Genomic DNA, 20943 nt, shown 5'->3' on the forward strand with positions numbered 1-20943 from the left:
CGTATCTTATTATAATGCATTTTCTATGGGTTTAAAACAAATCGTCTATGTTGAAACCATTAGTATTAATGTATAGGACTGAACGCCTTCGTCCAATGCAACAATAATTAAAACAAAACAACAACAAAAACAACAAGGGAGCATGGGGGGTGGGCATACCAAACGTTATACGACTATACGATTAAGCACAATAAGTGCGATAATATTGTCTATTACGTACAACATTTTTATTGTATTACGTACAAAAATAAACGAAACCAAATGACCAAAAATAGCATGATGGGCAAGCAGTTGAGACTCGGGTAGAAAATGTAAATATAAAACGGTTTCGTTTGTCATTATCACATGCTTTAGAGCAGGCTCAAGAAGAACTGTATTTTGTTTCAAATTTGTACGGAGTTTCATTTGAAGTACAGTACAGGATACCGACAGCCGCCCATTATTTTTAGCAACGCGCGTACGCTCACGAAACATAGTTTAGTTTTCCGATTGGCTGATTTGAATACGTGTCACACACACAATTTCATCCAATCCGTTCGCCGCTGAAGGGCGCTGGCGCCAAAGTCAGACGCGGTGCAGGTTGGGACGGTGACGTCACTGGTGTCTGTGGGAGCGGCTGGTTTGAAATGCGAGCACCGAGTCTGATCATAAGCGAAAACAATAAAGTCTTCAGCTTCCAACGACTGGCTTACAGGACACGTCCAACGGTATGTGTAGCATATTTATTTTTGAAATACATATCTGAGTTGTTATATTTGAGGTCTAAAGTGAAGATCCGCTTTTTCATGTGTGTTGTGTTTGCAGTATGTGGTTGCTTGTAGCAGGGTCTGTTATTTAACCTTTTTAATAGTTGGTTTATTTGTCAGTAGCCTATAATAACTAATAACATGAATATGAATTGTTTCACTGGATTTGTTTATGGTGTGTGGCATTTTGATGATATTCAAACGCTCGTGTGTGGATTGTTTGGAGCGGTTTATCTGAAACTGACTGAGCACGTACAAGTTGCCTTTTCCACATTGAGGGAAATCGCTCCGAAAATGAAGAGACACCAGTCCCAGCCCTCAAACGGTAACACTCTTTTATACGTATTATAGTCAGCTACCCCGTCAGAAACATAGGCCGAATGGAGTGTTATTTAAAAATACGGTGTATGTATGTACCCTGTCAAGCAAAGTCTGGACCTTGTGTTGGGGGAGATGGCAGTTAGAACATTGTGATGACTTTGTTACGACACCTCGGGCTGCTACTTATTATTGTCAGAGTCTTATTTCTAAAATAGATTTGTTCAAATCGTGGAAGACCAATCCGGAGATTTTATTTTTGACAGACCTCTAATTCTGTCTCCGATGATCGTCATATTAGTGATATCCACAATTCTATTTTTGATATATTGACATACAATTGTGCCACATTTTTTAGATCAACAATTGAAGTGCTGATATCAACAATGGTGCCACATATTGTTGATATCAGAAATTCTCTTTTTGATAACTGCATTGTTGACAAAAGAGTGCGTCACAATTGCTGATATCAACAATTGTAGTTTTGATATAAAAAATAGAATTGGTGATATCACCAATTTGACGATTAAATGTTAAAACGGCGTGCCATATGATATTGCATTGAGTGATTATCATGTATGGATATGGATCCCACAGAAAAGGGCGTGGTGGTGTTGCTATTTTTATCATGAACTGTGTTTTTTTTTAGCTCGGAGCATCCACACACAACAAAACTGAAAGCACACATTTGTTACTTTTGACACATTGTTCTTTTAACTCTCTGAACAGAAATTGAATGGATCCGCCCACAATTGGGGCATGGATTACTTTAATGGGAAACGATATGTGATATTTAGATATTTAGTTGTGTAGCCGAGATTCGTCTGATAATAACCATGATCCAAGTCTTCAAAATCATGAAAGGCATCGACCACATCAAACCAGAGGAGCTTTTCCAGATCAGCAGGGACACACGCACCCGGGGAAATTGGGCTTCAAGGCATTCAAAACGGAAAACGGGAGACACTTCTGGAACAAACTACCCAGCGATGTGGTAGAAGCTGAACGTTTGGGAAAATTTAAAAACAGACTGGATAGGATCCTTGGATCACTTAGATATTAATGGAAACCAAACGAGCACGATGTGTCGAATGGCCTCCTCTCGTTTGTAAACTTTCTTATGTGCAGTTTGTTTACATCCTGTCTTTCATGAATGCTGCATTCCAATGCGCAACTGCAAAACAGTGTTCGTACGGTGCTTTCAAGGTTGTGAAAGTGCTTGAATTTTGAATAAAGTGCTTGAAAGTGCTGGAATTTTGTGGAATATATATATATATATATATAATTTAATATGTGCTAATCGCTGACATAATAAATCGGCAGTCTGATTAAATTAATTAACTTCAGGGTATAACTACAGTGGTTGGAGAGCCAGTTGATTGCTTTATGCCGCCGCCAGTACGATCCTGTTTGACGCGCTGAGTGTGAGCCGCTGAGACAACGCGCATCAGCGCACAGTGACGCAAATGTGCCGCAATGCTGCCGTTTCAGAGAGAGAGGGCTCGATAACATTGTATATACAATGTGGTTAAAACAAGGTCCACATTGCGGACAGCATTGTAAGGTTTGCAAGAAAAATATTCAAGTTCTCATTATTGGAGTCTGCGCTGTCGAGTTATGCCAAAGTTAAATGGCAGGGAATTTTCCATGATTTCTAGATTTGAATGGCCACTGTAGAGATGTGTTTGATGGTATGATGACAATTCCTGTGTGTGCATGCCCACTGAGTTTCTCCCGCGCTGTCCAGTGAGTTTTGAGTTTTAGCTTAACTTAAAAAGTTGCTTAACTTTTCTTTGTGTATTATTAAGACTATTAAAAAAATAGTGTATAGGTTTTCTACAAATATATACATTTTGTAATTATGTAAATTACTACTAGATCAGAATAAGCCTTTATTTTTCAGACATGCACAGCAATAAGCACAACCATAAACGAGACGGAATAATAATAACTGTTGTATATGTGTATTCAATTAATCATTGTACACGAAATAGTCAATAAACATTGTTTTTCTACTAGTCTTTCTAGTAATTTAATTCTAATTAAATCAAACTAAAATGTTTCTAAAATTAGAATCCTACCAAAAACAAAATAATTTGTCCAGTACAAGGTATTTACTAATATATGTGTGTGTGTGTAATATATATATATATGTATATGTATATATATGTATATTATACACATACATAATGTTATCCTTAACCTAGTAAACAGTGATGGTCTTTATGTTATGGAATCTCCCTGAGCTATAAATACTTAGCAGAGACCAGCAGATACTAATGCGTTTTTATTTTTTTAAACAAACAAACAAACAAATAAATAAATAAAGGACATGTTGATGGTTTAGTATTCGTATTCAATTATTATAATGTGTATTTCCATTTAAAAAAATAAAAAAGCAGAGACCAACATATACTAATGCAAAGTATTTATAGCTGAGGGAGATTTCATTACATAAAGACCGTCACCGTTTACTAGGTTAAGGATATAGGAACTTATACTTGGTTGTTTTGAAGAGAATAAACATGATGCTGTTTTGACAGTAAGTGAGCATACTGAATATACATGGATTGACTCCTAGAACTTTGTTATGCTTTATTTTACATTTGCTCGTTGAATGTACATGGAAGTTCAATAAAGAAAAGTGTTGATGTAGCTTTTTATGTCTTGCATGTTTAAAACAATTGTCACTAAAGCTTTAATTCAAACTGAAGTTACTGTGTACTGGTGTTCACTAATTTTGACTAATTACAAGATGGATATACACTCACCTAAAGGATTATTAGGAACACCTGTTCAATTTCTCATTAATGCAATTATCTAACCAACCAATCACATGGCAGTTGCTTAAATGCATTTAAGGGTGTGGTCCTGGTCAAGACAATCTCCTGAACTCCAAACTGAATGTCTGAATGGGAAAGAAAGGTGATTTAAGCAATTTTGAGCATGGCATGGTTGTTGGTGCCAGACGGGCCGCTCTGAGTATTTCACAATCTGCTCAGTTACTGGGATTTTCACGCACAACTATTTCTAGGGTTTACAAAGAATGGTGTGAAAAGGGAAAAACATCCAGTATGCGGCAGACCTGTGGGCGAAAATGCCTTGTTGATGCTAGAGGTCAGAGGAGAATGGGCCGACTGATTCAAGCTGATAGAAGAGCAACTTTGACTGAAATAACCACTCGTTACAACCGAGATATGCAGCAAAGCATTTGTGAAGCCACAACACGTACAACCTTGAGGCGGATGGGCTACAACAGCAGAAGACCCCACCGGGTACCACTCATCTCCACTACAAATAGGAAAAAGAGGCTACAATTTGCACAAGCTCACCAAAATTGGACAGTTGAAGACTGGAAAAATGTTGCCTGGTCTGATGAGTCTCGATTTCTGTTGAGACATTCAGATGGTAGAGTCAGAATTTGGCGTAAACAGAATGAGAACATGGATCCATCATGCCTTGTTACCACTGTGCAGGCTGGTGGTGGTGGTGTAATGGTGTGGGGGATGTTTTCTTGGCACACTTTAGGCCCCTTAGTGCCAATTGGGCATCGTTTAAATGCCACGGCCTACCTGAGCATTGTTTCTGACCATGTCCATCCCTTTATGACCACCATGTACCCATCCTCTGATGGCTACTTCCAGCAGGATAATGCACCATGTCACAAAGGTCGAATCATTTCAAATTGGTTTCTTGAACATGACAATGAGTTCACTGTACTAAACTGGCCCCCACAGTCACCAGATAACCCAATAGAGCATCTTTGGGATGTGGTGGAACGGGAGCTTCGTGCCCTGGATGTGCATCCCACAAATCTCCATCAACTGCAAGATGCTATCCTATCAATATGGGCCAACATTTCTAAAGAATGCTTTCAGCACCTTGTTGAATCAATGCCACGTAGAATTAAGGCAGTTCTGAAGGCGAAAGGGGGTCAAACACAGTATTAGTATGGTGTTCCTAATAATCCTTTAGGTGAGTGTATATTGATTTAATATCAACCTGATTTAAGCCAGGTAACACAATGCCAAGTGTACATGAAGGCTCTCATGAAACATTTTTGGTGTTACAGCATAATAACATCTAATAGTGTGGTGAAATTATAATTTCATGTGCTTAGATCAGTGCAGAACAATGTGCATTTTAGATGAGAAGGTTTAGTTTACCAAGGCTGCGAGGTGCTGGAAAAGCTTTGACCGTGCACCTTGAAAGTACTTGAAAAGGGCTTGAATTTGACTTTTGAAAGGCTGTACGAACCCTAAGAACATGGGGATGATGTTGTCCAATGGATAGGACATATGGATAGGACATTATGGATCTGTCATCGGCCTAGAGATATTACATTTTTGTACCCAATCACAGACCGTGACTCTACGAATATCTGACCAATCCAAAAACCCTCTTACATGCTTTATCAGTTCGAGGGCTTTGTCAGAACGCAGAGGACAGAGAGAGAAGCAGACTTTTACATTGTAGTTCGGTAGCAATGGATTCAAAACCACTTCAGCTACAAGTAGTATGCTTTTATAATCTATAAGGCAGTATGTGTGTGGAAAGTATCGTCACAACCCTAGTACCACAGGGTTCCATATTGGGTCCAGTATTATTCTTTCTGTATTTAAATGATATTGGTGTTGCCATCAGAAATTGCAATGTACATTTCTATAATATATACATTTCTATATATGATAATGTATTCCTCTGCACCCTAGAATCTGCATTTGATACATTACAACATTCACTCTTTGTTTTAAAATTAGTAAGAACATAAGAAAGTTTACAAACGAGAGGGGGCCATTCGACCCATCGTGCTCATTAATATCTAAGTGATCCAAGGATCCTATCCAGACTATTTTTAAATGTTCCCAAACTTTCAGCTTCAACCACATTGCTGGGTAGTTTATTCCAGATTGTGACACTTCTTTACACAGAGAGTAGTCTCCTGTTTTCCGTTTTGAATGCCTTGAAGCCCAATTTCCATTTGTGTCCCCGGGTGCGTGTGTCCCTGCTGATCTGGAAAAGCTCCTCTGGTTTGATGTGGTTGATGCCTTTCATGATTTTGAAGACTTGGATCAAGTCCCCACGTAGTCTCCTCTGTTCCAGGGTGAAAAGGTTCAGTTCCCTCAGTCTCTCTGAGTAGGACTTTCCCTTCAGACCTGGAATAAGTCTGGTTGCTCTCCTCTGAACTGCCTCTAAAGCAGCAGTATCCTTCTTGAAGTGTGGTGCCCAGAACTGTACACAGTATTCCAGATGAGGTCTAACTAGTGCATTGTACAGTCTTAACATTACTTCCCTTGTTGTAAATTCTACACTTTTGACAATATACCCTAGCATTCTGTATGCCTTTTTTTATTGCTTCCCCACATTGCTTGGATGGAGAAAGACCTAGGAGTCTATGTGGACTCCTCACTTTCTCATGCGTTACTTCATCTAGATCTGTACCTCCCATAGTGTAATTATAGTGGACATTTTTGTTACCTGCATGTATTACCTTGCACTTGTCCACATTGAATTTCATTTGCCAGGTGTCAGCCCATAACTGAATATTATCTAAGTCCCTCTGAATAGCCTGTGCTGCCAAGATTGTATCTGCTGAGCCACCTATTTTAGTATCATCTGCAAATTTGACACGTTTGCTAACTATCCCAGAGTCCAGATCATTAATATAGATTAGAAAAAGAAAAAGCCCTATTACTGATCCCTGTGGAACTCCACTAACAACCTCACTCCGGTTAGAAGTGACTCCTCTAATCGACACCCTCTGTTTCCTATACATCAACCAGTTCATAATCCATCTACTTACATTACCCTGAATGCCTACAGCTTCCAATTTGAGGATCAGTCTTTGGTGTGGAACCTTATCAAAAGCTTTTTGGAAATCTAAGTATATCATATCATATGCTTTCACGTGATCTACAGCTGCAGTTGCATGTTCAAAAAATTCTAATAAATTAGTAAGACATGATCTGCCTCGTCTAAACCCATGTTGACTATCTCCAAGAATATGGTTTTCATTGAGATGCTCCTCTATTTTCTGTCTAATCATTTTTTCCAACATTTTACAGGTGATGCAGGTGAGACTGATTGGTCTGTAATTTCCTGGCTCAGTTTTGTCCCCTTTCTTATGGATTGGTATGACATTTGCTGTCTTCCAGTCAGTTGGCACATCCCCTGTTCTAAGTGTCATTTGGAATAATCGAGTTAGCGGCCTGTAAATAATTTCCCTCATTTCTTTAAGTACTGTTGGAAATATCCCATCTGGCCCAGGTGATTTGTTTGTTTTTAATTCTGCTAGCTCCTTTAGTACCTTCTCCTCATTTATCCTGATCTCTCTTAGTAGTGAATGCTGACAAAACAAAATATCTTATTTTAAAGAACTCTTTACAATGATTCCACTGATAATTGTATTAGTAGGCCACACTACAAGGTACTCCGTTACAGAGAGTTTTCACATACAAATATTTAGGGAAATGACTTGATGGAAAAACTTTAATTTAACACGCATATAGAAGAACTTCCAAAGGACCTGAAAATTAAATTAGGTTTCCTTTATAGAAATAAGACATGTTTCACTTCACTTGCAATGAAAATAATTGTCCGGTCAATTAATTAATTCAGCTGTGAGTATTTTAAAACCCTTGGAAGCAGTTTTATCATAGTGCCTGGCCCTTTATAACTGGAGACCGAAATCGAACACATCCTTGTGAACTGTATTAGAATGTAGGGTAGCCTTCTCTCTACGTTAGGGGAGAGAGCACTATTAACATTCAGAATAACACATTATGACACTTGTTCTCAAGGATGGTTTATTTTGTAAACTCCTTCAGTTTCCACTGCTCTTGGTAGTACAGGCTTTATTTTGTATGCTCCCCATGTATGGAACACTTTTCAGAACTCAAGTTAGACTCTTGATTTCCCTTGGTCACTTTAAATATTTGATTAAGGATTTGTTTACAGAGTAGTGCAAATGTATTTCTTAGGTTTCAACTTAATTGTAATTGTATCTTGTATGTTTTGTGTTAATTTTGACATTGAGATAATGTATTGTACGATAGGGCTTTGATTTGTGTATGTTTATTCAGAATAAACCTTTTTAGACTTCCCTTGTAACAGGGCACCCTTGAAAAAGAGACTTAATTCTCAGTGGGTTTTCCCTGGTTAAATAAAGATAATTAGCAGTGATTGTGCCATAAACCTTGCATACATAGTTTTGTTTTGGCAATGTAATATGTGATTTCATTTGTATTAATTTGAATCCCATGATTTCCATATAGCTACTGAAAATCAAAGGTGACAGAAGCTTGAAGATTACCTGGCAAGAAGAAAAACTCAACATTTGGGAGTCCCAGTGAAGGCCATGGACTTAAGGTAAAATTCGCCAATTGTCAGATGTGGGCAAAAGTCTTGTATTTATTCTCATATTGCCTAAACACCTTTTTTAAGAGATGCTTCTCATGGAAGACTATGTGTAATTGTATATAACAGGCTAACCTGGTCCTGGAGAGCTGCAATCCTGAAGGTTTTCCACGTCTCTCTAAATTACCAATCAATGGATACCACAGGGATATTTTTCCAAATTCAGCAGTTTCTCACCTCAGCAGGTTCTCAATCCTAATTTCCTGGAGTTAAACAGTATCGGAGTAGAATGAATGAGTATAAGGCAAGTAATAAGGCTTTTACACTGCTTCTCCTAATTAGATTCACAGTTCAGGAAACATGATCATCCAGTTACAGTGGTCATCAATCAAATTCAGGCAAACTGAAAGAAATCAATAATAATAATGGGGCATCCACATATGCATTGACTTTAATAACAAATAAGTAAAGGAAAGGAAATGATATATTTTCAAAATAATAAAATGAATCGATTAGATGAAGGAGTGAAAGATAAAGTAATACAAATGCATAGATTAGGAAAAGTGTACATAATATTATCAAAGTATTGGGATATCCCAGTGAGAACAGTTGGATCAGTAATCAGGAAGTGGAAGCTGCATCACACCACCCAGGCACTGCCAAGAAAAGGCTGTCCCTCAAAACTCGGCACTCAGACTAGGAGACGTGCGAGATAAGCTATAGAGAGGCCAACAATCACTTTGAAGGTGCTACAGAGTTCAGTGGCTAGGAGTAGAGTAATGATGCACCAGTCAACCATATCAAGAGCTCTGCATAACACTGGCGTATATGGGAGGGTGGCAAGAAAGAAGACGTTACTCAAGAATTACCATCTGAACTCTGGAGTTTACCAGAAAGCTTGAGAGTGACCCAGCTGTGATGTGTGGAAAGGGTTTTGTGGTCGGATGAAACCAAGATAGCGCTTTGAGTTTTGGCAAAAAGCTCTATGTGTGGCGCAAACCTAACACTGCCCATGCTTCAAGACACAGCATCCCTACAGGGAAGTATGGTGGTGGCAGCATCATGCTGTAGGGATGCTTCTAATCAGCAGGGACTGGGCATCTTGTGAAAATTGAATGAATGATGGATAGAGCAAAATACAAGGAAATACTGCAAGAGAACCTGCTTGGGAGGAAATTCACTATTCAGCAGGAAAATGTTCCCAAGCACCAAAGCAACATTGGAGTGGCTCAAGAACAGAGCTGAATGGCAAACCTTGACCAAAACAAAAACTTGATCTCAATCCCACTGAAAATCTGTGGCACTGTTTGAAAATTGCAGTCTATAAGCATCGTTTGAACAACCTGGAGCCAAATGAATGTACCTGACACTGTGCAAAGCTGGTATATACCTACCCCTAAAGACTTAAGCTGTTATTGCAGCAAAAGGTGGCTGTACCAAATATAAATGTGTGGGGGTTGTCTACTTATGCAGGCAACCTATTTATTTATTTTTCTCCCTACAGATATTTCCCAAAATGAAATCAATGTCACCTTACAATAATTGATTTTAAGTGTTTTAAAATAAAATATCAAACACTGTCAATTTGTAATTCAATAACATGAGAATTGGTCAGGGGTCTGATCAGTTTTGCAAGGCACTGTATATGTGTTGTTGCTCTGAGAAGAACTAACTAATTTATTTTCATAGGAGGAAAGATAATGTCCAGATAAACTCCAATGTCAGCAATAAAACGAGTACCAAGTTGGTAAGTTTACTGTACTACAGTATGTATAATAGCTATTTTTGCCTGTGTTGTACATGAAAAGTTTATTTTTTAACTTTGCTTTCTTTTTTTTTTCTTTTTTTTCCTTTTTTAATATATGTAAACATTCATGCCTACTAATAACTTATGGCTGTGCTGTAACAATCCTTTCCCTAGGCCATATCTATGTCAGCCTTCCTAGAAAACATTTATATTTTGAAACTGGATGTTATGTTTTTTCCCCAGGAGACCTACTGATATATATATTGTTTCTCTTGCTGCTTCATAGAAAAACAAGGAAAATACGAAACCAGGAATCCAACCCAGTGAGCCAGTGTTAACCAAAGCGCCAGTCAAAAAGCAAACCCCATCTACACTTTTACTTCCTGCTGATGGTAAAAAGGGTGTGGTTCTAACAAGTGTGGATGGGAAATGTTCGGAGGGGCAGCAGGCGCCAGCAGGAGTACCAGAAAGGGGCATAAATGTGAAGCGCAGAACTTTAAGTCGCTCTTTCCTCACACACAAGAAATTTGAGCAAAAGAAGCTCATCGTAGAGGCCACCAAGGCTTCCACAAACTTGCCCCATAAACCAGTCCTGGGCTCTTACAAAGGCAAGACTGTACAGTCCAAAATTAGCTCATTTAGGCAACCCATGCACAGAGCTGCTGAATGTGAGGAGCACGGTGATGTGAAAGGCATGGTGCCAAAATCAGTGGGGCACAGACCTGGTGTAAACCCTGTAGTGTCGAGGCCGTCCACTTTGAAGCCTTCTGTGACTCTCCCTGCGAAGCCAGCTGCTGCCCACAGATCAGTGGCACACCGGCTTGCCTCTGCAGGACCCGTTCCCAAACAAAACCACAGAGGAGTTCAGTGCTCTGCAGTCGCTAGCCGACCAGTTGCCAGCAGCACCACTGCCCGAACCATGAGCCACGTTGCCCAGCCGAAGCTCAATCCGGTGTTGAAGAAGAGCGATCCTCCACAGAAAGAGAAGTCCAGGGAGCCTTCCGAGACCTCCAGTGTTAAAGGAGTCAGGGTAGCCATCAGTAGTCAAAGTCAATACAGGGTTTCTAAAGAAACGCAGGAAGAGCGCAGGTCAGTATTGTAAGGGGCTTGTTTTGCACATAAATTGGCTTTTTAAGAGTGTATCCATGTAAGTTTAACTCGGCTTATTGTGTGTATGTCTGTAATGGTGGCATGACTCGTCCTGAGATCTCTATACATCACCTATGCCTGGGAACAGTCTTTTGCTATAACCAGTTTGTCACTTTTTTTTCTGGGCTGTGTAGATTGGGCGTTTGGGGGGGTTCGATTCTGGCATCTGACCGCATGCATACATATGCTTAAATGCATGGATTTCAACTGATCTTAAAATGGAGCCTACCAGCTTGACTGGAATATTCAAATGTTATTGGAGCTCTTTATTTTTTTTATTTATTTTTTACCATGCATCTTCAAAGTTGTTGCAGTGAGCTGTATAAATACATGTGATATTTTTGCCCCATTTGATAATGTATGTCTGTGTATTCCCCCTCAGAGCAAAGCTGGCTGAATGGTTGGCATCAAAAGGCAAGACTTTGAAAAGGCCGTCAATGGCACTGTTGGGCCCTCGCACTTTAAAACTGATACCTAAAAAGGAGCCAGAACCCCATGCTCCCCATAACACGACCATGGACCTTGAAGACAACCAAGAGCAGGACCTGCCTGTAGACCCTGTTGCTAAAACGGAAGAAGTAAGCAAGGTGGTGATCACACAAACCCAAACTGGATCCATGGTTTCATCTTTTGGTTGTTATCAATTTCTCAAAAAACAGGAAGTAATGCATTCTGATATCTGGACTCAGGTACAACTGAGGTTCCAAAATTATTAGACAGAAAATAGAGGAGCATCGTAATGGAAACCACATTCTTGGTGATGGTCAATGTGGGTTTAGGCAAGGCAGATCATGTCTTGCTAATCTATTGACGTTTCCTGAATATGCAACTGCAGATCATGTGAAAGCATATGATATGATATACTTAGATTTTCAGAAAGCTTTTGACAAGGTTCCGGACCAAAGACTGATCCTAAAATTTGAAGCTGTAGGCATTCAGCGTGATTAAGTAGATGGATTATGAACTGATTGATGTATAGGAAACGGAGGGTGTCGAAAAGAGGAGGGGATCAGTACTAGGGCCTTTGCTTTTTCTAATCTATAGTAATGATCTGGACTCTGGGATAGTTAGCAAACTTGTTAAATTTGCAGATGATACCAAAATAGGTGGCTCAGCAGATACAATCTCGGCAGCACAGGTTATTCAAAGGGATTTAGATAATATTCAGTTGTGGGCTGACATCTGGCAGATGAAATTCAATGTGGACAAATGTAAGGTATTACATGCAGGTAACAAAATTGTCCACTATAATTACACTATGGGAGAAATAAACCTTGAAGAAGTAATGCATGAGAAAGACCTAGGAGTCTACATGGACTCCTCACTTTCTCCATCCAAACAATGTGGGGGAGCAATAAAAAAGGCAAACTGAATGTTAGGGTATATTGTCAAAAGTGTAGAATTTAAAGAAACTTCAAGAAAGAGATATCTCTGTTCTAGAGGCAGTTCAGAGGAGAGCAACCAGACTTATTCCAGGTTTGAAGGGAATGTCCTACTGAGAGAATGAGGGAACTGAACCTTTTCACCATGGAACAGAGAAGACTATGGTGACTTGATTCAAGTCTTCAAAATCATGAAGGGCATTGACCACATCAAACCAGAGGAGCTTTTCCAGACCTGCGGGACACAAATGGAAATTTGGCTTAAAAGCATTCAAGACAGAAAACAGGAGACACTTCTTCACACAGAGAGTTGTCACCACAAACTCCCCACCAATGTGGTTGAAGCAGACAATTTGGGATCATTAAAAAATAGATTAGATAGGATCCTTAGATCACTTAGTTATTAATGGACACCAAATGAGCATGATGGGTTGAATGGCCTCCTCTCATTTGTAAACTTATGTTCTTATATGTACTACATTAGTTTTTTCTTTGTTTTCATTCTTAAAGTTTAGAACTGAAGAACTACCATATTTACTATGCTATGTTCATGATTACTTTTATTTATGCATGATGCCTAGTGATTTGTGAAGGGAATGCCTGTACCCTTTCAGTGAGTTCTCGGAAGTAAATTACTGCCTTTCTTGCAGGATGTTATGAATCTGTGTTGTACCCTGGAAACAATGGTGCTGCCTTCGAAGTCTGAGAGTGGTAAGTGTATGTAATGCTAAAGCTTGTGACAGTGCTACTTTAAACTTGCTTCCCTGAGCTCCTACTATTTAAGGTCAATTGGGAAAGGTTGATTTTGCCCTTGATATAAAATAATACAATCTTTTAAAGCAGAACCCATTCAATGAGACCAAAAGACCTGGGGGAAAGTCCCGACCTGCATTGTAGGGATGTGACGGAGCTGACAAATTTGCATCCGTTGAATGTGGATTTTAAAGCATTAAATCTGTCTGATGTGAATGCGGACATGGCGTATTTAGTTGTAGGTTGAGGGGCATTTTGTATTTGCCAGTATTACTGTAAAATCAGTTTGCTACAGGTTTTTTTTTTTTATATTTAACATTTTTATTTTAATGCTGTACAAATTAAATGGAGCTGAAAAAACATCAGCTCATAGTTCTAAAATTGAATGTAATGGAGTATTTTTATAATTATTATTTCACTGTTCAAATTAACAATTGCATGAGTCTTCAGACATTTTGAATTAACTGTTCAGATGCAAAAGTTACAATTCAACATGGTTTCTTAAGTTCTTAACATGTCACCTTTACCACTTACATGTAGTTTAGACTGGTACATTTCAAAAACAGAAGCAGCTCTGCTTTGTTAGGCAGTAGCTGCTGAAATGAGCATCACAGGGGGAGTTGACATGCAGGGGCTAACAGTGAAGTGATGATGTGCGGGCAAATTTGGCATCAGTTATGTGGTCAAGAAAAATCACCCAGAGAAGGACAGGGTCAAACCCAATTACTCGAATAAATAGTCGTAAATGATGGAAAAATGAAGAATGAAAGAAGCATGCCTTTCCCAATATAAACAGTATTAATCTTATATATCCTTAAATGACCGCATTATAGAAGTGCAAGATTTAAAATGTAAGTTGCTGATGAACGTTTCATTTTTAGCAATGTTGTATTTTATGTTCATAATGTGCAAAGCTTTTTATTCTATTATCATTATGCTTTCGATCTTGTGGGTCTGGTGTGCACCGTTAGATACAGCTCTGGAAAACATTTAGTTCAGAAATAAATGTTATGTGGTTTTTTGCAGAGCTGTGCTTTTCATCATGTTGTAATCCTACCTTTAAAACACTAATACAAAGTATTAAAGCTGCAAGGCACATCTACCAGTGTAATTTGAACATGTTGTCAGATGACCGCCATGGATTCCGTGATGGAATTGTGTAAGTGTTATTCTCATGTGTGTAAACCAGCCTTTCTGGCATTTTCCTGCAAAAAACGTCCAAGAGCTGCAGTAGAGCTGATGTGTGAGTGAGGTTAAAACGCACACGTCAACTCTGCCATAGATGCACCAACACTGAAAATACATTCACAGTTTGTAGGGTGGCACAGAAAGATACACTTCAGCCTATCTTGCAAGGACAGGTAGTCGATACTGGTTCATTCTCCACCACAACGGGCTTTTCTGTCGTGGAATTAGTTAAACCAAAAATATGTAGTCACCTCCAGTGGTGTAGTTGTAGAATAAAAAGGAGTGGGTGCTGCACACACATACATTTTTTTTTATGTTTAATAATTGTAAATATTTAGAATTGAGAAGCATGGGGTTGAAAGAGTGGGGCTGCTCCGCCCGGCTCCACTACACCCGTGTCAGAGGAGGAGTTCCGCCTGCATTACAGCCCTATCTGTAACAATCACATCATCCCTTCTCTCTATAAATAACATCTGCACCGTACTGAGTGAATGATCTGACTGACCTCATGCATGTGCGTGATGCAAAGGTAGACCAAAATATTTTGCTACAAATTCGAATTCGTTTGGTTTAGTATTCGACGGAGTTTGGATTTCCTAAACATGTGCAAATGCGGATTAGAACTTAGTCACAACCCTACTGTATTGTGGGGGGAAGTTGTGCTCTTGACAAGTACTGTTTTTTTTTTTTTTTTAACTGATTTTGAGATTTCTGTTGGTTCAAAGATGCACCAGGAAAAGGTGAGAATATGGAAATGGACTGTAAGAAAGAAGAGGATGTGAAAGTGGAGAGTGGGACTGAGGGGGAAGACTTGTGCAAGAAGATCCCATCCCTCAACTCAGGGCAGCAAAGCCTCAAGAAAGAGAGCGGCTGGGATCTGGATCAGGAGAGTGATGAGGCTAAAACAAGTAAAGATGACTCTCCTTCAATATCTGTTGCAATCAAATACAGTGTGACGACTACACCATATCTGCAGAGGTTAGTCGGCACATCCTGTAATTATTTTGTTCTTCGCATCAATAATGTAATCAGATTTTTTTATTTTTTATTTTGTGTCATGTACCAGTTTAGTTTTAGTGTCAGCGGTTTTATTTTTGTTTGTTCCAAAAAAAAAAAAGTGTTCACACAAAATCTTCCATTTAAAAATCAGGCAGTGTATGCAGTGGAAACGAGACGTTTTGCCTAATTATCTTTGAATTATTTAGTAGTATTTTTAATGGTAACATGTAGGTTGACAGACCAGCAAAAGTTAATTTATTAGGGACGGCTGCTATTCAGTCTGCATCTAAAGAAAACCCCATTTTCTGTCTGTTTATTTAGTGCAGCATGTGGAAAACATGAGAATAGCACAGAAAAGTCTTGGTCTCCTTGCATGGACAGTCAGCCAGTTAGGTAAGGCTGTCAGTCTTGGGTTGAGCCATGATTAGTGAATTTGATGGCCAGTTTGGAACCTCAGTGTTTTTTTAGTTTTTTTTTTATATATAAATTAATATAAATATGATAAACTGCCTACATATCCAACTTTTATCTAAAAATTTGCTAATTTAGCCTTTCTGAACCCTAGATATAGTCCAACTTGTCACAGTAGCATTGGGGAGTATCTGACTAGATAGCCTACAGATGCATGCAAAAGAGGTGTAAACACAATCTTGATGTATCATTGTCAGTGTAAAGAAGATGATCCAGGGGGACGGGAGTAAAATTGCCATTAAGGACCTGAAGTTCCTGACCCCGGTGCGGCGTTCCTGTCGGATTCAGAGGCAGTCTGCTCGACTGCCCAACATGCTGGCAGACCATGACCCCTGTGTGACCTCACTGGGTGAACTGGTTTGCCTGGATGGAGATGCCAATGCCTACATCTACAGATCCAACCCTGCCCTGCAGGCTGTGAAGAGCCTGCCCCAGCATGCAGAAAGCCCAGGCAGCTTTAAGCTGGCTGATATATGATGATCCACTGAAAGCACCTTATCATAGATGGGAACAGTGTTATGATTCTGGGGAGTTCCAATCTATAGCCCCTTTCCAACACTAGCACACCAACCCAAGTTATGACTCCTTTTCTGATTATGGTTTTTGTTAGTGTGAAAGCACACACTGGTAACAAGGGGTTCACAATAGCAGCCCACTCTGCCAGCACTGACCTGGGTAAAGCGAGACAAGTCACTGCTCACTGTGTACTTCCTGCAGTGACCCTGGGTCTAAACCACTATAGTGTGAAAATGCATACCCGATCAGCTTGACACTGTCATAACTGGGTAGAGGGTGCTAGATTAAAAGGGGGTTAGCTGGGTTTATTGGTTACCCATAAATCATCAGTTTAAGACTTTTGCAGGGGGTTGGTAAATTCAGTTATTTTATTGATAATTTTGAATAAATGGCTATATACCCTTCTGATCTCAAGGACCAGCTTTCCATGCAATTAACAATAACCTGTCTTCCTTATTTGAAAACTAATAAGGCTGAGGTCACATAAGAAATTGATTTATAGGTGACCTATTAAAATGAAGGGGTCTGTGATTCTCCAGGGCTAGGGTTGGGGTACCATGCTTGACTTTGATTAGTACTTGTCATTCCAGGCAACCGTAGTCTTGATTGTATGGGCATCTCAAATTCACTATTGCCTGGAAGACCAATTGGTTAATTAGCAGATTGGTTTAAACTTTCAAGGATCTATGGCCCTCAAGGTTGTCTATCACTGTTTAAAGCAATATGGACACCAATATCTGAAGCAGTGGAAACATTAGACCTAATCAAGCTACAGTTTCACTGGGGGGCAAGGCTGTAGTTTTCAATTCAACTTAATTTCACTTCTGCAAAGATGGCATGTGTAAATAAGAAATTGTAATTTATTAGAATACATGAGTTAACCAGAGTGTTTAAGTTTGTGATACAAAACATGCAAGTCTAATGGCACAGTAGAAATATGTGTTTTGGGCAAAATGTTGCATTTGTGGCAATGTATTGAAATGCAGTCTTTGATGTGAGTGAAGATTGTCTAGTGAGTGTAAAATCCACTTGTGTTCAACTATAGGAAAAGCATTTTACCTTTTAAAGTCATAAAATGCATTCCATCTCATCACTACTACTCAAATATGAGTGATTTCAATCCTGCTTATGGTGGTTGTTATACTGTAAAATGTATGATCTTTCCAAGATCCAGAAGCGAGGATGTGCATGTTTGGATAACTAATTTAGTAGTAGTTTTTTTTATATGTATATTAACTCAAGCTTTCAGTTAACACTTAGCATTTCAGGAAATCAATCGCCAGTCTTTAATATCAACATCTGTATAATCACTATATTTAGTATTTACATTTTGCTACAATGAGACTTCATCTTCCTGTTTTTTGAATTGTACTATGGTAGTGTATTTCATTTTGATGATTTGGACTAGTTTTATTCAGATTTCCATTAGGGTGAATAAAGAGCGTAGTCTAAAATTATTCTCAGTGGTAGAAACGAGCACCTAAATCCATGTATGATTTTTGAATACCATTTTTTTTTCTTCTCTTAAATGGTGCTCTCTTCATTCATGGAATGTACAAATATTGTGTAACTGTATTGATCAATACTCTACATCTTTAATTATCCTATAAATTTGCAGATGAGGAAAGCTTTGGTTTTAGACTGTTTTTTAGATTAAGAACACTTTAAATAGTTCATATCTCTGCAGCTGCACTATTGCTGTATGCAAACAATCTGCACCACACTATCTGGGGTTGGGGGGTGGTAGTGGGGGAAAAAACTATTACGACTATTTTCAAAATTACTGTATTCCAGTTTAATTGGGTGGTACTGTTCACAAGCCGTTAATGAAATTGATCTGTTTTAAGGAGGTCGTTAATAATACTATTTGATACAGGAGAATAAATATTTATGGACTGAATGGAAATAGGTACTTGTATGCCTTTTGTACATGTCCTTAGTTTTTTGTGCAGCTGTATATCAAAACAATTTGTAGCATAAACAATGTAAACACCTGCCTATCGTTGAAATGTAAAAATATATATATATATTCAGCTTGTTCTAAAAAACATATCTCCTGTACATTTTATATATGTATTTAATTCTACACTAATCTCATCACAAACTAATTGTAAATATATATTAAATTCCTATTTAAATATGTCACCTTATGCTGAATCTGGTACTTTTTTTTTTCCTAAATACTGTATAATGAGGCTTAGATACAAGCCTTATGCCATTGAAGATGATAGCTATTCTGTGTTTACTGAATTAATATTTTCAACATTACAAGAAATAACACATTTTTTGTTCCTGGGTGGTAAGTGTTATTTCCTAATAAGGAAATAAGATGCAGAAGATACATTTTCAAACTTGTCCACATGATGGAGGTAGAGGTTTACATAAGGAATGTCATGATGTGGCTGACATGTGAAGCTGTTATTTTAGCCCCATTCACACTGAAATGCTGGAAAATTGTCGGCAACATTTGCCTGCTTTTTTCCCGTTGCCCCACCGCTCACACAGAAAATAGCGAATGCCGGTAAGAGCGCTGTGGCCGTGGGGACGAGACGCTTCAGAAGCACTGTGGGTGTGTTTGTACAAGTGCGATTATTTCCCCGTTTAAATATATGGCAGTAGCAGTAAAATACTCCGAGATGGATATTTAGGAGACGTCAAACTACTGTGTTATTGTATATTTTTATATAGGCAAAACAATCAGCAATCGACAGCGCAACACTGATGATAATATTCACAAATATAGTCGCCTATTGTTGTGTTCTGTATAACTGCATACAGTGTGTTTAAATAGACAGTTGGATGGGACACTATTCAGACTTGTCATACGATTATTAAAATTAATCGCTTTGCCGGTAAGATCTGCTCACATTGCACAGTGTGAACGCACTATTCGGTTGTATCAGAAATAATCAATTATGATTAGACTACATGTAGTATTGCCGTTTTGTATTATTTATTTATTGGCAGACGGCCTTATGCAGGGCGACTTACAAATAAGAGCAATAGAGTGCAAAACCACAGTACAGTACAGCAATAATGCAATTTACAATGTACACACGTGTATAGGAAACATACAGTAAACAATACCGAGATCACTTGATTATTGCAATATGATCGGAGTCCTGAGAAAACACGGAAGTGAATCACGAAAACAAACCCGAGTTACGAACTGAGCAGTTTGTACACAAGACCGTGAACAGCAGCGCTGACTGATACATTGTGTCACAGCAAACCAACCGAACCGATTCCGTTTGAAACGAATCCAGTGTGAGGGGGTAACACGTTTGCCTGTATAGAGATAATATATTTCGTATGATTTATTGGTACCTAATCTGACATGTGTGACAATAGTTAGCACTACACATGCCAACCCGTTGGTTCATCAATAACCAGGGCCGCCATCAGGATTTATGGACAGGGGGACAACATTTTCCAAATTGGGCCCCCTCCTCCACGGTGAGGGGGTGCAACAGACTTTGACTATGTGGAGTGCTTGTATGCTGTCCGTGGTGCTCACTGCCAACCTGGATACGAAAAACTAATATTCTAATAAAGAACATTGTCTTACTCTTAATGATTTTTATTTTATTTATTTATTTTTGGCAAAACAAAAACAGCAACCCCTACTTCCCGCGGCACTGCCCTCATCCACACCCACTCCAGCACCATCCACCACCACCACCTACCGATCCTTGTGTTACTCACTCACTGTTTAGGTCCAAAATGCAAGTCGCCTGGCTTTTCTTGCAGCAAAGTCTTTGATAATGTCCTTGAAGTTCAGTCTTTGGACCAGTTTTCTCTCAATGGAGAGGATGGTGATATCATAGGATGAGTCTGATTATTTTCTTGCTGACTTTAGGCCTACATATACATTGTATTATCAGTGATAAAAGTCAGTGAGTAAATTGTTGTACTTGATCCCATTTAAGGGTCAACCATAGACCTTTGCATGGGCCCCCTGGGCCTTGGGCCCGGGTCATCTGTACCCTTTGACCCCCCCTGAGGGCAGGCCTGTCAATAACAGAATTGCTGTGACTATATTATTTTCAACCTCCGGCATTTCTAACAACCCGCTCCGTTTCTCGTTACGGTTACAAGTTCTTGTTCAAAGGTGGATTAACCTTGTCGTGCTGTGGTCACAAAAATGCGCTTAGTTAGCTTAGTTATCAGTTAGCTGACACACTGCCTCAACACGCAAGGATTTGACGCTGAATTTGCCGGCAATAGTATTCCAGCTACATTCACACAGACACGTTGCCGGCAAACTGCCGCAATTTGACTAGGACCCTTGCCGACAAACTGACCCATTCACACAGAC

The 20943-nt window shown here is 39.1% G+C and overlaps 1 protein-coding gene across 3 annotated transcripts; it reads left to right on the forward strand.

Annotated features, from left to right (window-relative positions):
• Positions 1-579: 579 nt before the first annotated feature.
• On the forward strand, positions 580-18770 carry LOC136746978 (cytoskeleton-associated protein 2). 3 transcript variants are annotated; one of them, XM_066699907.1, is made up of 9 exons: positions 580-707; positions 8339-8432; positions 10110-10167; positions 10454-11256; positions 11699-11903; positions 13349-13409; positions 15365-15617; positions 15960-16031; positions 16307-18770. In XM_066699907.1, the coding sequence occupies exons 2-9, from the start codon at positions 8422-8424 to the stop codon at positions 16584-16586; spliced, it is 1743 nt and encodes a 580-aa protein (XP_066556004.1). In that variant the 5' UTR covers positions 580-707; positions 8339-8421; the 3' UTR covers positions 16587-18770. The 3 variants fall into 3 exon arrangements, with proteins under 3 accessions (XP_066556004.1, XP_066556005.1, XP_066556006.1); XM_066699908.1 differs by having other exon boundaries at positions 11699-11894; XM_066699909.1 differs by lacking the exon at positions 15960-16031.
• Positions 18771-20943: the final 2173 nt, after the last annotated feature.

The sequence above is a fragment of the Amia ocellicauda genome, chromosome 3 (genome assembly GCF_036373705.1).
Source record: "Amia ocellicauda isolate fAmiCal2 chromosome 3, fAmiCal2.hap1, whole genome shotgun sequence".
NCBI lineage: Eukaryota > Metazoa > Chordata > Actinopteri > Amiiformes > Amiidae > Amia > Amia ocellicauda.

Bases quoted from the DNA above. Each gene is read 5' to 3' on its own strand.
- LOC136746978 (XM_066699907.1), top strand. The intron at 11,904-13,348 runs GTGGTGATCACA...CCTTTCTTGCAG, and splicing joins AAACGGAAGAAGTAAGCAAG to GATGTTATGAATCTGTGTTG. The intron at 13,410-15,364 runs GTAAGTGTATGT...GTTGGTTCAAAG, and splicing joins GCCTTCGAAGTCTGAGAGTG to ATGCACCAGGAAAAGGTGAG.